Here is a 17,603-nt window from a genome sequence, read left to right on the forward strand (position 1 = left end):
TGCCTGGAATTTAATTTGACATCGTTCATTCACATCCTCCTTACATCTAGTTAAGTCATTCACATGCCCACCCACAGAGAGGCCATCCATGTGAAAAACTGCACATCTTTAAGAAAACAAAAGACAAAAGGCAGCGGGCTAAAAAATCCTTCTCTTTTTCTGTGAGCAAAGACTGTGACCACTCTCCCCATTCCCCGTGGGAAGTCTGAGTAAAAAAGGCAAGCAAGCACAAAATCAGAGCAGATTAAAAATCCCATGAGCCTCTCAAAATTAGATTACTCTCACCCATTCCTCACAAAACATTCTGGATATGTAATCCATGTAGAGTTCTCAAATCTGATAAACGCTGTACTCAAGTTGCTGTTAACATTATTGATCTTTTTTATATCTTTGCTCATTCCCATAATATTAATATTTAATATCATCATATTTTAACTGCTTCAGTGCATTCATAATGAAAAAGACTAGTCAAAGCTTACGATGGATATAAATATGTGTTATATCTCCCAGATATGTTGGTTAACCTTCAGTTGTCAAGACCTTCCAGAGCATATGTATCAGATTAGAGCTGTACATCACTATACTGCCTTAGGTCCACCAAACAAATTTGGATTTTAAATCAAATCTGACAACCAAAGGAAAAATCTTGTTAAAATCAATAAATGAGATTTGACAGCTGCAAATTCTTGTACTGAATACCAAAGCATAATGTTGGCTTTAAAACAACATTATTTTGTAATGTTTGTTGCACATCCACTTTCATTAAGGTCTGTCAAATCAAATTATTCAGTGTGATTCAGGGAGCGGGAAATAAAAAAAACACTTAGTGGATCTACAGAAGAATGATTGAAAGTGTGATAACAAGATGTAAATGTTGTACATTTTGGATACAAATAAAAAATTATTCCAAAATGAATTGTTTTGGGTCTCCAAGAAACAAATGTTGGAGTCTTAGTGCTGAATAAATCAGTTTGTTTGAAAATAAAAATAAAAAATGATTCAATGAATTATAAAGACAGTTCTTTAATTCATTTCTGCATGAATCAGCATTTTTGAATGAATCAATTGGAATTAATTAATTTATCGATTCACATACAGGTAATGGTGTATTGATATAACATGCAGAAAAAAAGGCTGATTATGAATAATCTGACTGTAAATTAGTTCAAATATCCTCAAAGTATTCACACAGAATTATTATATTTAAATAAACTGGATGTAGGTTACCAAAATATACAACCCGAATTCCGGAAAAGTTGGGACGTTTTTTAAATTTTAATAAAATGAAAACTAAAGGAATTTCAAATCACATGAGCCAATATTTTATTCACAATAGAACATAGATAACGTAGCAAATGTTTAAACTGAGAAATTTTACACTTTTATCCACTTAATTAGCTCATTTAAAATTTAATGCCTGCTACAGGTCTCAAAAAAGTTGGCACGGGGGCAACAAATGGCTAAAAAAGCAAGCAGTTTTGAAAAGATTCAGCTGGGAGAACATCTAGTGATTAATTAAGTTAATTGATATCAGGTCTGTAACATGATTAGCTATAAAAGCTTTGTCTTAGAGAAGCAGAGTCTCTCAGAAGTAAAGATGGGCAGAGGCTCTCCAATCTGTGAAAGACTGCGTAAAAAAATTGTGGAAAACTTTAAAAACAATGTTCCTCAACGTCAAATTGCAAAGGCTTTGCAAATCTCATCATCTACAGTGCATAACATCATCAAAAGATTCAGAGAAACTGGAGAAATCTCTGTGCATAAGGGACAAGGCCGGAGACCTTTATTGGATGCCCGTGGTCTTCGGGCTCTCAGACGACACTGCATCACTCATCGGCATGATTGTGTCAATGACATTACTAAATGGGCCCAGGAATACTTTCAGAAACCACTGTTGGTAAACACAATCCGCCGTGCCATCAGCAGATGCCAACTAAAGATCTATCATGCAAAAAGGAAGCCATATGTGAACATGGTCCAGAAGCGCCGTCGTGTCCTGTGGGCCAAGGCTCATTTAAAATGGACTATTTCAAAGTGGAATAGTGTTTTATGGTCAGACGAGTCCAAATTTGACATTCTTGTTGGAAATCACGGACGCCGTGTCCTCCGGGCTAAAGAGGAGGGAGACCTTCCAGCATGTTATCAGTGTTCAGTTCCAAAGCCAGCATCTCTGATGGTATGGGGGTGCATAAGTGCATACGGTATGGGCAGCTTGCATGTTTTGGAAGGCTCTGTGAATGCTGAAAGGTATATAAAGGTTTTAGAGCAACATATGCTTCCCTCCAAACAACGTCTATTTCAGGGAAGGCCTTGTTTATTTCAGCAGGACAATGCAAAACCACATACTGCAGCTAAAACAACAGCATGGCTTCGTCGTAGAAGAGTCCGGGTGCTAACCTGGCCTGCCTGCAGTCCAGATCTTTCACCTATAGAGAACATTTGGCGCATCATTAAACGAAAAATACGTCAAAGACGACCACGAACTCTTCAGCAGCTGGAAATCTATATAAGGCAAGAATGGGACCAAATTCCAACAGCAAAACTCCAGCAACTCATAGCCTCAATGCCCAGACGTCTTCAAACTGTTTTGAAAAGAAAAGGAGATGCTACACCATGGTAAACATGCCCCGTCCCAACTATTTTGACACCTGTAGCAGAAATCAAAATAGAAATGAGCTCATTTTGTGCATAAAATTGTAAACTTTCTCAGTTTAAACATTTGCTATGTTATCTATGTTCTATTGTGAATAAAATATTGGCTCATGTGATTTGAAAGTCTTTCAGTTTTCATTTTATTAAAATTTAAAAAACGTCCCAACTTTTCCGGAATTCGGGTTGTAGGAATATAAACAGAGGTCATTACAGGACTGCAAAGCATCCGATGGGCTGATTATGTGGCCTTGTGCACCATATAAATAAAAGACGTTTTAACTACATCAATTCCAATTAAATTGTTTCATCAGGTTTCTTCTTATTAAGAAACTTGGTATACATTTTACATCAATATTTGCACATGAAAAAGCTCAGCTATGGTGAACATTTTGCTATCTGGGTAGGCAAAACAATCATTGTATTCAGATTTTATATTTTTATTGTTCAAACATACTGTACATCATGAACATAATTAAAAATGCCTCCTGTATATATTATGATGTTAAAAATTCACTCTTATATCTGAGACTAACCATTTCCAAGCTAAAAATGAATTGCATCATGTCTCAGTTAGAAATACTGTTCTGCTGAAGCACTGTCTGGTGTCTAACAATTTGTCAAAGAGAAAAATGTGAAGGCCAAATAAGCCTGGAGATTGTGATCAGAAGGTGGTCCGAGCGATCTGTGAATGCATGCATGCATGTGTGTGTCTGTGTAGAGTTGGATAAGGGTGACTGGCACTTAATCTCTCTGTGAACAGTAGAGCACTTTCCTCATTTAACCACTTCACTCACGTGATGTCTAGTGGTGGAATGCTTTACCGCAGCCCTGTGGGTGGTCAGTATCTCCCATATGCACCTGGGCACACCTGGACTGCCATACATATATACAAACTGTTGGAGCCCACCTAGAAAAAGGTTACTGACAGCAGCACCTGACCCTCCCTGAGAGCTTGCTCTCCAGTCCAGACAAAACGAGGTCTATTCCATCAACTTGTCATTAGCATACAGACTCTACACACATGTATAAGCATCTCAGTTGAATGTATATATCATACACACACACGTTCATACCAAGAACAATAACTACAAAGATAATAGCGACCACATCAACATATAACATGTTATTAACATTCTGTTTATTATTAAGTACACGCTGCAGTTATGTAAGTTTATTTTTTTTTAAACTATATCTGTCATTATAGTTATCATCATTTTTTTTGTGAATAGGTCTCATCAGCACAATCCATAAAAAGGAGCATTAATATAACAAAATGACATTATGTCGCAGCCTTAACTCCCTGAGAACATTTCTTCAGTTTATAGGCTAGATTTGAAGCTAATTAAAATGTTTGAGATGCCAATCGAACATCTGTTAGTTTTAATGTTAGAAAGAATCTCATTAGTTTCTTGCATGGGAAATTTTTTAATCAGGTCCCATGGTGGTTTAGTGTAAAGTTGGCTTTTTCCTTCATTAAGATTTAATTCTGCAACTAAAGATAAAAAACATTAGCACTAAAATAGAGGCACTTACATTCATTTATGTAAAACACCTGCATATTTCTCTTTTTTTTATATAGCATCTGCCAATGAAAATGTAATCGTGTTGTGTGTGTGTGTGTGTCTGTACAGTCGTGGCCAAAAGTTTTGAGAATTACATAAATATTAGTTTTCAAAAAGTTTGCTGCTAAAGTGCTTTTAGATCTTTGTTTCAGTTGTTTCTATGATGTACTGAAATATAATTACAAGCACTTCATACGTTTCAAAGGCTTTTATTGACAATTACATGACATTTATGCAAAGAGTCAGTATTTACAGTGTTGGCCCTTCTTTTTCAGGACCTCTGCAATTCGACTGGGCATGCTCTCAATCAACTTCTGGGCCAAATCCTGACTGATAGCAACCCATTCTTTCATAATCACTTCTTGGAGTTTGTCAGAATTAGTGGGTTTTTGTTTGTCCACCCGCCTCTTGAGGATTGACCACAAGTTCTCAATGGGATTAAGATCTGGGGAGTTTCCAGGCTATGGACCCAAAATTTCAACATTCTGGTCACCGAGCCACTTAGTTATCACTTTTGCCTTATGGCACGGTGCTCAACGTGCTGGAAAATGCATTGTTCTTCACCAAACTGTTGTTGGATTGTTGGAAGAAGTTGCTGTTGGAGGGTGTTTTGGTACCATTCTTTATTCATGGCTGTGTTTTTGGGCGGAAATGTGAGTGAGCCCACTCCCTTGGATGAGAAGCAACCCCACACATGAATGGTGTCAGGATGCTTTACTGTTGGCATGACACAGGACTGATGGTAGCGCTCACCTTTTCTTCTCCGGACAAGCCTTTTTCCAGATGCCCCAAACAATCAGAAAGGGGCTTCATCGGAGAATATGACTTTGCCCCAGTCCTCAGCAGTCCATTCACTATAATTTCTGCAGAAGATCAATCTGTCCCTGATGTTTTTTTTGGAGAGAAGTGGCTTCTTTGCTGCCCTTCTTGACACCAGGCCATCTTCCAAAAGTCTTGGCCTCACTGTGCTTGCAGATGCGCTCACACCTGCTTGCTGCCATTCCTGAGCAAGCTCTGCACTGGTGGCACTCCGATCCCGCAGCTGAATCCTCTTTAGGAGACGATCCTGGCGCTTGCTGGACTTTCTTCGACGCCCTGAAGCCTTCTTTACAAGAATTGAACCGCTTTTCTTGAAGTTCTTGATGATCCTATAAATTGTTGATTTAGGTGCAATCTAAGTAACCACAATATCCTTGCCTGTGAAGCCATTTTTATGCAACGCAATGATGGCTGCATGTGTTTCTTTGCAGGTCACCATGGTTAACAATGGAAGAACAATGATTTCAAGCATCACCCTCCTTTTAACATGTCAAGTCTGCCATTCTAACCCAATCAGCCTGACATAATGATCTCCAGCCTTGTGCTCGTCTACATTCTCACCTGAGTTAACAAGACGATTACTGAAATGATCTCAGCAGGTCCTTTAATGACAGCAATGAAATGCAGTGGAAAGGTTTTTTTTGGGATCAAGTTAATTTTCATGGCAAAGAAGGACTATGCAATTCATCTGATCACTCTTCATAACATTCTGGAGTATATGCCAATTGCTATTATAAAAACTTAAGCAGCAACTTTTCCAATTTCCAATATTTATGTAATTCTCAAAACTTTTGGCCACGACTGTGTGTGTGTGTATGTGTGCGTGTGTGTGTGTATTAGGGCTGTCAATCTATTACATTTTTTATTCTAATTAATTACATGGTGCTAAATCTGGCTGTAAAAATAACCTCAAAACATAATTTAAAGCTATTATTGTGTTAACTGTTTAAGCTACAATGGCCTAACATAAAGTATTAAACATAACAGAAGTTGATTTGGGACACATCTCAGTATTTTTGTTCATGCAATGAAAGTCATCGTTACCTTCTTTTATTTTGTGCAAAAGTTAGAAAGTTATTCAGGTTTGAAACAAGGCAAAAGAGGGACAAAGAGGGAACTGCTCCATCTTTCAAGAATAATCTTTGTGTGAATCCTGCATTAGACTGAAGACTAGACTAGGAAGCTGTCCTCAGCAAAATGTGCTGCACATAGTTTTACATGCGGATTATAAATTTCGGGAACCGAGTTAAATATAAATTGTAACCATTGATCTCTAAGCACAGCGTCCCTGGGAAGCCCAAACAAAGGTGATTGGACTCCGAAATTAAAATAACAGCGTTTCGACGACATGGCAACAAAAGCACTCTTCAAACGCAACTCTTCCTCCTTCTCCGTGCGAGCGCAACAAGACCACGCCCCCTTTTTTGTGTATTCCCGTTCTTCGAGATCCCATGTTTTAAACTTTAGTTAGTGTGTAATGTTGTTGTTAGAGTATAAATAATATCTGTAAAATTCTAAAGCTCAAAGTTCAATGCCAAGCGAGATATTTTATTTAACAGAATTCACCTACAACGAACGACAAGTTTGAACTACATCCCTCTAGTTCCTGCAGTAATGACGTCACTAAAACAGTTTTTTGACTTACCTCCGCCCACAGGAATACACAAAAAAGGGGGCGTGGTCTTGTTGCGCTCGCACGGAGAAGAAGGAAGAGTTGCGTTTGAAGAGTGTGTTTGTCGCCATGTCGTCGAAACGCTGTTATTTTCATCTCGGAGTCCAATCACCTTTGTTTGGGCTTCCCAGGGACGCTGTACTTAGAGATCAATGGTTACAATTTATGTTTAACTCAGTTCCCGAAAATTGTAATCCACATGTAAAACTATGTGCAGCACATTTTGCTGAGGACAGCTTCCTCAATCTCATTCAGTGTAATGCCGGATTAGCACAAAGATTATTCTTGAAAGATGGAGCAGTTCCCTCTTTGTCTGGAGAAGGCGTTGTTTATGGACCACAACCGGTAAGTGTATTTTATTATTTAAGTTGGTGCGTTTAACAGTTTCTGTAACTTATTACACAATAAGAACACTTTTCTAGAGATTGTAAGTCACATAGCTACCTCCACTGAAATGAATGGGAATGCTAAACAGATTCATTTCCCTTGATATTCCAGACCTCTTTGTCTCTAACAATAGCTCAGTGACACTTGGTCGCAACTGGCACACATAACAACCACAAGGGGGCCTTAAAAGTCTCCAGTGCTCAGCCCAAAAGGTGCCACATTTCCAACTGAGTTCTTGTTTTCCACCGCGAGTTGAATGGGCATCTGTTAGTCACCTGTGCTCCTAAAAGCACATTTCTCCATGTGAAACAGGATCTCTGCTTGGATGCTAGGTGAGTTTTGTGCTGCGTTGCTTGCGTTTTTGGTCTCTGGCATGGCATGGAGCCAGAGGCCACTGTTGGCCTCGATTCACACAGGCAGTCATTAATGAGAGATAAAGCAGAGACACAGAGGAGGTCTGTGGAGAGCAGGGCAGCTCCCTTTTTCTCTCCTTTGCTCCACAGAGAAATCTTTCTCCTCACTCTAGTCTCTTACTGCGCAAAGCTTCCCTCAAACACAAGGATAATATCCTGCCTCCACTTCAGGAAGAGAGAGGGAAGGGCTGTTGAGAAGGGTAGAGGTCAGAGGGGATACCGGGGAGGGGCACTGAGAGTAAACTCCAGCTTGCGGACATGAGGCCTCTACGTCTGCAGTCCCACAGCATCAATTAGCATGTTGTCCTCTGCTTCTCTGCAGCTGAGAGCGAGAAAACAGGAGAACACTCAAGCACTGTGATTGCCGGGCCCATGGGAAGGCAACAATGTGCCACTGGAGAACCACAGTGTACCGAGTGTACGGCCTCGCACAGCTCCTCTCAGGGGTCATTTCCTACCTTCTCTCTTAATTTCCTTGTTTTGGGTCATGAGTTCTGGAGGTTGGCTTTTTAGAGAGCTGTATGAAAGAGCAAATGTTTCACTCGATGTGGGACTGTATTTACAAGAGAGAATCACTGTCTAATCATGAAATAATACCCATCAGATGAATGATTGATGTGTCATTGATTACACAAACCTCAGTTTTAGCAATATCCAACTGACACATACAGTCCAGAAACTAAAAGTGTGTAAACAAAGACGTAAGCGTTTGACCAAAGTACTGTGTGGTAAACAGTTGTGTTGGTCTGGGGGTGTTTATATTTAGGTTAGTTAAACATATTGATCTTATCTGATATCTGCCTATCTATCGATCTGTCTGCCTGTCTGACTGTCTGTCTTTCTGTCTGTCTATCAATCAATCTAATTAATGCAAGATCTAAAAATTGTTCTAACTTTTCTAAAAGTTTATGTTCATGTTATTTCCTTACATTCTAATTCAACATATTGAATTCTTCATTCTGCATCCATTCTTAATTCATCCCTGAACTGCCTTCAACCTTGAGTCTGACATAATGACACACGCTCTTTAGCTGTTGTATAATCGCTCTGCAAAATGTGATATCAATCGTGCTTTTGTGCTGAAGGTTCATTCTTTTGTTTATGTAATCCTCTTTCCTTTGTAATGTCAGAAATATTGCATTTCACATAATTTTCCTGACGCATTCTGCAAAGGCTCAAGCGTACAAAGAAACAGAGCAAAACCCGAGCCTCTCTTTTAATTAATCTCATTAAATCACGTCTCTGTCTGTAAAACAAGACAATAACACTGAATTAAGCTCATTAGAGGCAAGAACGTGGGTGGAACTGGAAAGCCACGTCATAAAAACATGAAAGCATTTGAGCTGCTCTCACTACCCGAAGCACCACATTAGTTTTAAGTTGTGGCACCAGTCTAGCAACTTCCAGCACCACAGACACAGGAGCCGCATTAATGAGAGCCATTATTTTAAGATTTTGTTTGATTACAGGAAAGGGGACCATGGAGGGTAATAAAGTGTCACCTCTGTTTTGATATAATATACCGTCATAAGTGATTTCATTCAAATTTTATATAGCAGGCTAAACAAAATAGCACATCAACTGAAAATACATTGAAATTGAAACTGTGCCCACAACATGCCCCTGAGCTACATCAACTCTTAGTTTATTTTGCAGTAAAAAAAGCTTTTAAACTCAATATCCAAGGTCAATTATAAATATTTAACATCTTGCCAATACAGAAAGACCTTTTCAGATTAAAGTGATCTAAAAACACAGTCTATATTCTTAAAAAACAGCATCATGACCTCTATAATGAGTGGGTCACTGAAAATGTTTTACTTCAATAGCCAGTCTTGATTAAAGAGTGCCTTTGCATTATTTATAGGTCTACGAAAATGTTATTTTTTAGCCGGGGTCAACATATCTGAAATGACTGAAGTGATCTTCATACCTCAACCAACCCTATGTATTCATATATACATAAAGACACCTTTCAGAGCTTTCTGGTAGTCTGTACCTGGATTGAAAATATGACCTCATTCTGTGGCATTTCTTGTGCAGATGAGAAGTCATTAACCTTAACAACAGGCAGTGTACTGTGTTGTTATCAGTATCTGACCTGTGGCTGAATGCCAAGAGACGTGACGTGGATCAGACTATGGTCCTTCATTTCAACATGGAAAACTGACACAAATGGTTCAAGTGGATGTAAAGTCCACCTTAATGAAACAAGTGTGCAGAGTGCAGGCCCATGCAGCAAACGACTAGAAAGTCCAAAGAGAAATTGACCAAAGATCAGCAACAACGAGTTACAAATGAGGGTCAAACGGTGACATGATAAACTCAAAATATAACTGCTAATATGATAAAGTGTAAAAACATTGGTAGTATTTTAAATATATACTGTTCTGGCTCAAAAGCTAACCAGGGATTGCCACTGAAAGTAAAAAAAAAGCCTATTTGCATGCTTCATAATATTCAAATGTGTGCTTGCAACTGGAAGCTATAGTAATGATCTGTTGCTGTAAGATTGTGTATAGTAAAAGTGTTTTTTTGTTGTTGTTGTTTTATATATATATATATATATATATATATATATATTTATTTATTTATTTATTTTTTCCCTTTTTTTTTACTTTATTTTTAATTGAAAATAAGTAACAAAAGGTCATCATGGGTGTTACAAAGTCAAGACAATACAATTTCCATACATTCTCTGGAGTATAGTATTACACTTATCCTCAATGGTGTGTGTGTACACAATCCATTTATCCCAGTACTTAACACATTTTTCCAATTTACGTCTTACAGTAAATGTAAGTCTCTCCATACAGTATATTTCATTTACAATTTCCAACCACTGGTCCCTAGTTGGAGGGTCAACCTAAAACCATTTACATGTTATGGCTTTCCTACTGCTTGCTAAAAGTATTTTTAATAAATATTTGTCACTGTCTAGAATTGTTTTAGGAATTTTCCCTAGGTACAACGTGATAAATGAAAAATCCAACTGCTCCCCTAATATTTTCCCAATTTCCGTTGCCACCTCATGCCAGTAAGGCTGTATTTTTGAACACCCCCAGAAAATATGAAAATGATTAGACATTGAGGTTCCACATTGCCTCCAACAAAGGCCCAGACTCTGTTCATCTGTGCGTATTGCTGTTAATTTGGGAGTTATAAAAAACCTTCCTTTAAATTCTTCTATCCAAACTCCCGCCAAGATCTTGAGTTTTTTGTGTTTGCCTGTGTGACACATATATCTACCCAGTCTTCTTCTGCTATTTGAGAGTCTGATTCTTTCTCCCATTTTTGTTTTACATAGTTTGTTATATATTTTTGACTGGTTTGTATATGTCAATATAATTTCGATATCAACTTCTTATTGTCTTCTTTTGAATATGCATTAATAAATGTTGTAATCAGATTTTCCTCACTCAATATTATACATTTTACTTTTTTATTAAAGTAATCCCTAACTTGCAAGTATCTATAGAAATCCTGCTTTTCCAATCCAAATGTGTCTAACATATCCTGGAAGCTCAGTAAATTTCCCTTAGAGGTGACTGAGCAATAAGATGTAATTCCTCTCCAAACCCATTGTTTAAATCTTCAATCCAAATTAGCTGGTTCAAAATCTGTGTCATGCACCATCCACTTTAATACCCCAGCCTGTTTTTCTAATTGTAATTTCCTCAGAACTCTAAACCACAACTTCACTGAGAATATGGTCCAATTATTTAATTTCCTGTAACTCCTTTCAGCTGAATTTTTATCCCAAAGTAATGATTGTAAAGGTTTATCTATCTGTGTAATTTCTAAAGTTTTCCATCTCGACTCATAACTCAGTATATATGTAAATGTCTAACTCTAACCCTAACCCTAACCCTAATTCCACAGGTTAAACAATGCTTAACACTTTAACCATTTTCGCAAACAACTGGTAGTTTGGTAGCAGATTAAAAAAAAACTGTGTATCATGCCAAGCTCTGTTCATTGTTGTTTGGGAGGTTTGAACTTCACACTGAATAAAGAGCAAAAGCTAAACACTATCATTGTTTAATGAACAATGAATGCACCAGAATGAAAGTTCTTAAGGTGATGCCATAGCAACGACTGGTCAGCACCTTGGACAGAGCCTGCTGTTGATCTTACCAAACCATTATAAACATAAAATTATAGGTCTTATATTATTCTTTATTTTGAAGTATAGCGTAATGTGGGCCCTAATAACAATATCTGTGGACATTACAACTGGTAAATATAGACTATATATGTTAAAAGAAAACTCAGTGCGCTGATCCTGGAGATGGCTCGTCGTGACCAACGTCAGTTCACGAGCACCAGTAAACTACAAACGGACTTGCTTTTGACACAGACAGCAACTGCGGCCAAAGAAAGTGTGTGGCCCTTTAAGTCTAAATATAGTTTCTCTCGAAACTGATATCCACTGCCTTGCTGTCTTATTAGCAAACAGTCAACATAAAATGTTATTTTTTTTAAAAAGACGTTAATAGAAGAGTTACTAAAACATTGTCTTTTTACCTTATTCAAGTGGGGATTGCGTGTAACATCATACCCCCTCTTCTTCGTGTAAACAAAGGTCTTGCTTTGGTCTGCTGACTTCTGCATCTCCCACTCGACAGATTCCTGTTTGACTAAAGCGTGTGCCATGTTGCTTCCTCTTTAAATAGCGCTGAACTAAACAAGTGCACGCGCTGCATCAGACAGGAAGACGTTACACAGATAGAGTGTCAGCAGCGGATGCGTGTGTGCTGTTATCGCCAAACTATTAGATGTAAAAGTCGATAATAGACAGGCAAGTCTTATCTGAAGCAGAACATAAAGGTTTGTGTAATATTTCCACGCGTGGTTTCAAATAAACGTTCCCATATAGTTGGAACGGGGGAAATACTGACCGGGGCTATTTGTCACAAAAGCTGTCGAAATATTTTGAGTTTGATTTAGTCGATACACAAAAGCGTTTTCTATAGCAGTGGTTTTATATGTTGGTTTTAAAGGCTTAATAAAAAGTATTTACGTATTAATGTAATATGTAAATAAATACATAATTATCAGTAGTATTAATTTACCTATACAAATCTGTTCAGCAGCAGGTTTATAGTAACAACAAAATTCCCTTAGCAATGAGTTTAAATGAGCAGTTTCCTTGGCAATAACAAATATTTAATCTAGAAATTAACTTATAAAACCAATCCTGAAAAAACTACCCTACATTCATTTGTAATATTTTATTTCAATTTAATCATAAACGTTTGCAATAGATAATAATTTACACACAAAACTCGTAAAAAAAACAGGGCACACTATATTAATATGAAGGAATTTTAAGTATTTTTTATGGGTGTTTTATCTTTATTTTGAATTTTGCGTTAAATTGCATTATGTTAATGGAAAATCCAGAAAATTAATGGATAATAACCTTTTTACCTTTTTGTACACTGTTTGAAAAATTCCATATAAAAAATAGAACCAAACTGGTGTGTGGGTGGTGTGGTAGCTATCAGTTGATGACTGGCAAATCAAGGTCACAAGTTTGCAACAGAAGTTCGCAAATAGTTCAGGATGAGGTAATATAGCTTTGAATAATCCAAAATTGCTGAGTTAGACATGGACTGCAATATGTCTAGGTAAAAGGTAGTCTCAACCTCAGACATATTGCAAGCACAACTTTATTGTATGTGTGGCTCAGTTTGCCTCTTCATCAGATTTTTGATTAGACAAACCTTATTGTTCTCAGTATAGACTTTTAGGTAGTGTGTGTGTCTTTGTGTCACTTTGAGCATTACCTTACTCACCTTACAGTGCACAAGGCCATTGAATTAGCTGAACTATCTTGTAATGATAAGAAGGATCATGTTTCACAAATGAGCATGTCTTAAAGGACTGTTCTGGCTGAACCCTGGCCTACAGTATATGTCTGCAAGTGTGCAAGATATCTGGTTCGTACAGTATGGTATGTCCATTCTTACAGACTTAGAAGTGGTTAGGGTCCTCTTACAGAGATGCTTAGTCACTGTGACTGCTTTGAAAGGCCAGAGCATTTGGCCCTGATCCAATACTGCATGCCAGGGACAAAAATGTTCAAATTGCTCATGCATACCAATTACTGTTCCCATATGAACAAATATGTAGATAGGAAACCAGTCTAGATTGTTAATTTACAATGGAATTTTCTGGATAGATACCTATAGAGCACTTTAAGGAACTGAAAGATTGTGCAGCATTAAGGAACAGGCTTATTGGGGAAGCTAATGGATATTCTGTGACCTTCAGAGACTTACCTGAAGTATGATGTGTGACTCAAGGGCAACTTGTTCAAGTGCATTCCTAATAGTCTCAGTCCCATGTTACTTTATCTTGGCCTTGCACAGGCTAAATGTGGGAGATAGTGAAGTTAAGTGCATTCAGGGGGAAAAAAACTAAATAAAACAAACAACCAAGACATACTCCATTTTAACACTACTTTACTTCCTGCTGCAGGAACAGCCGTTTCATTTTACAGAATTACAGTACCTATTTGTAAACCCTAAATAGCTGACTTTACCCCTATACATTTATAAAAAAAGAATAAAAAAATATATATATTATTTTATTTATTTTTAATTTTTATATATATATATATATATATATATATATTACATAATACAAATATTAAAACATAGATATAGAAAATATTAAAGAATATGATCTATTCTAGAACTTTCTCTGTTTAAATAGGATAAATAGGGTATAATTTTTTCTTCCATGTATGAAGTGACTAAACCTGTCAGAAATAGACTGGAAATGATTAACAGAACAAGGAGCAAACCAGACTCTGACAGTGCCAGGTTTGAGATGATGTCACTAAATATAATCCTAGCTTGCTAAATCTATCAAATATTTATTCTACTAAAAATATCATAAAAGGATGATTTTTCAGAGAGGCGAAGGCTTTGTAAATTATATGACAAAATGACAAACACTAGCTGTCCAAACACTGTCACACAGAGTTACGTACAGATAAATGGAGCGATAAATTTGGCAAGAATATGAGGCTCAGATAAAAGCACAATGAGGCTCAGATAGGAACACACTCTGTCCATTTTTCATTACACTCTACACCAACAGGACAAGGGTGATAAAGAATGATAAACAGGATGATACGCAGCTGTTAAAGCTGATAATATAACAGATACAAACACTGCAGTTTTATCTACCAAGCAACAGTCTATGGAAATAGTCTTACTGGACAGCCTTACTTTGTGAAACAACAAAATATAAATAGCCTCACACAAGCAGTTCAACAGCAAAAAGAAAAAGCCTTGGTTTCTTCTTTTCTTTTTCTATGCTTCTTCTTCTTCTCACATGGAATGGTAGTTCCCAAAAGTCAGATAAGCTAGTAGTGCTATCACTTGTGCTTTGAAAAGAATTTAGAGAGGATCTAATACAAGTGTAAACATGCTATTTTCTGTGCACACTCTGTGTTATCTGGTTCATAATAACAAGGCTTGCTTTCTTCTGTGTAATTATATTTGCAGAGGTGTTGAGTTCAGCGATAAGGTTTTGTGATTCCATACAGGAATTCCAGTAGCTTTCTATTACACTCTATTCCCAGATCTAAGCTGTTTGACCCTATTGGGTATTTTTATACAAGACTGGACTCTCACTGAATCAAGGAAGACACAACACTGGTCAGATAACAGCAGGGTGGGGGAAATATCTAAAAAGACAGTGAAGGATGTTCTTGATTACAGAGGATTGCTGAACTTCCTCCCTAAACTCTGAAAACCAGCACCTGGTGTTGCTGAAGCTGTGGTGTATGGTATTCACACACGTACACACACACTTAGTGTGAACCAAAAAACCTAGACTTCCAGGAATGAAGAAATTATACTCCCTGTGTCGTGATATATACCTGCCAATACAAACTCTTATCAGTGGAGAGTTTTCTCAGTGAGGACCTGCTGTGGGAGAAAGGGGATCCCTCTGCACTTATAACGGAGATTGCATGGATAATTTGAATAGAACTGTGAAGAACTGTGAACATATGAAAGTAATACTGTATTTAGGAACAAAGAGAAAAGATTTAGCAGCAAGGGAGTAATTGAATCAGAAGAGGTGAGAAATGGAAAGAACAAGGCTTAAAAATTTCACTAAATTTGCATTTTGCATTTTCTCCATTAGTTCCGCTTTACACAAATGCATAAACACATTGTCTTAATGAAACACATTGTAGGCTCCTGCCCACTGAGCTTATATATACACAAAATACTAAATGAGACAGATTGAGAGATGAGGAAAAGTACAAGGAAACCAGCCATACAGCATAAAGAGACTCACCTGAAAATGCAAAGGCAGGTCAAAGGGCACACAAGAGGAATAAGAGCTGCTTTTTAACTTGGTTCTTTGAAGTGATCTAGCACAAATAGTGAGGCCAGTGTGATTTTGCAATTTACCGCTATATGTCAATACTTGACTTTTTTTTTGAGACAAGAAGCTCATTAACAGTTATGCAGATGTCAAAATGTAATTTCTGGTCTGGGTATTCTGAATTCTGTATTGGCATTGGTGTTTGAATAGCTTTTGAATCTCAAGCAAATGATGTGTGTGTTTTAGGCGTGTGACTATTTTAGTTACCTCTAACCCTGAAGTTCTCTGAAGACACCTCAGTGCAAGTCTCCAGAGTCTGACTGTGAGTGCTTTGTACAAAAGTCTTGTATATATTACACTTAAGATTTAGCAAAACAACTACAATGAACAGGACCCTGACTGTGAAACACTACAAACTATTGACATTGAAATGCTGAAGCCAACAGTCTAACCAAAACTCTCAACCAAAAATGGAAGTCAACATATATTTATCATTTTGTTGTAATATGTTGAACTTGTTTCAAACTACTGACTTGAGAACACTTACATGTTGAATTGCAGACCAAGTCTGGGCCAATATCGGAGCAGAATGACTCTTTGTGCCAAATCGGTGTGTTTGCTTAGGAACCATTTCTGTTTAGATTGTATTAGGTATTTGCATGCTTGAAGTGCTCTGCTCCTCTCTTGTGTATGTTGGCAGCTTCGCCTCGAGCACAGGAGGTCATGTCTCGTAGAGAAGACTGTCCAAGTGTCTGGAGTTTTGGTGGGCTACTTTTATCAAGACATTGGACATCCTTATAACTTCCTGTATGCATGAACATCCTTTTTTTTTTTAAAGGAAAATTATAAAAAAAAAAAAAAAAAACATTCCTTCATAGGGGAAAATGTGGTTTGAACCACAGTGCTGGATGTGTAACCTGGGCATGGGCAAAAAAAAAGAAAAAGAAAAAATGAAAAGGTGTGTGTTTTGTTTTTTTTTGGGGGGGGGGGGTGTATTTGATACAGATCTTGCAGGTTCAAAGTGCCCAATTATTTTTTTTTATAAATTATATTACGTTTATTACAATATAAAAATAAATAATCCATAATTAAAATTTGCTTCAAATTTGTCTAAAAATGTAATATCTTTGATGCATATATTAAAGTTTATATTTATTTTGTGTGTGTGATGGGGTGATGGGGGGATTAATACATTTATTTAGTAATTTTATCAAAATGGCAGCAAATACTACATTATTTAAAAAAATCAATTCAAATAATTAGTCATTTTGAACTTTTTTTTTTTTATAGAATCCTGAAATTTTTTATTCATTTATTTTTAAGCAGCAAAACTGCTTAAAACATTGACAATAATAAGAAATATTTATTGAGCACCAAATCAGCATTTTAGAATGACTTCTAAAGGATTGTGTGACTTTAAATTTGAGTAATGGCTTCTCAAAAATCTGCTTTGCCATCACAGGAATAAATTAAAAGTCCAAACATATTAAAATAGAAACCAGTTATTTTAAATGGCAATATTATTTCACAATGTTGCTGATTTTTGCAGCCTTGGTATATATACAGTAAGACACTTCTTTCAAAAACATAAAAAAATAATAATAATAAATAAATGTACCGAGCCTAAACATTTGAACAGTAGTGCATGCGGTGCATATGTTTGCTGCACTGCTTGTATGTTTGCTATATAATGACACTGCAGCCTGACATTTCACACTTTTGAATGTGTCTAAATATTTGCTG

At 36.9% G+C, this 17,603-nt stretch overlaps 1 protein-coding gene across 1 annotated transcript in view; it reads right to left on the minus strand.

Moving 5' to 3' along the window:
* LOC132158640 (NADP-dependent malic enzyme-like) overlaps nucleotides 1–12,193 on the minus strand; it is a 119,257-nt gene extending 107,064 nt beyond the window's left edge. The window contains exon 1 of the mRNA XM_059568135.1: nucleotides 12,033–12,193. Within this exon, the coding sequence (XP_059424118.1) occupies nucleotides 12,033–12,161 (129 nt within the window). The 5' untranslated portion in view covers nucleotides 12,162–12,193. The remainder of the gene's footprint in view (nucleotides 1–12,032) is intronic.
* Nucleotides 12,194–17,603: the final 5,410 nt, after the last annotated feature.

Source organism: Carassius carassius, chromosome 15, assembly GCF_963082965.1.
Source record: "Carassius carassius chromosome 15, fCarCar2.1, whole genome shotgun sequence".
Lineage (NCBI taxonomy): Eukaryota > Metazoa > Chordata > Actinopteri > Cypriniformes > Cyprinidae > Carassius > Carassius carassius.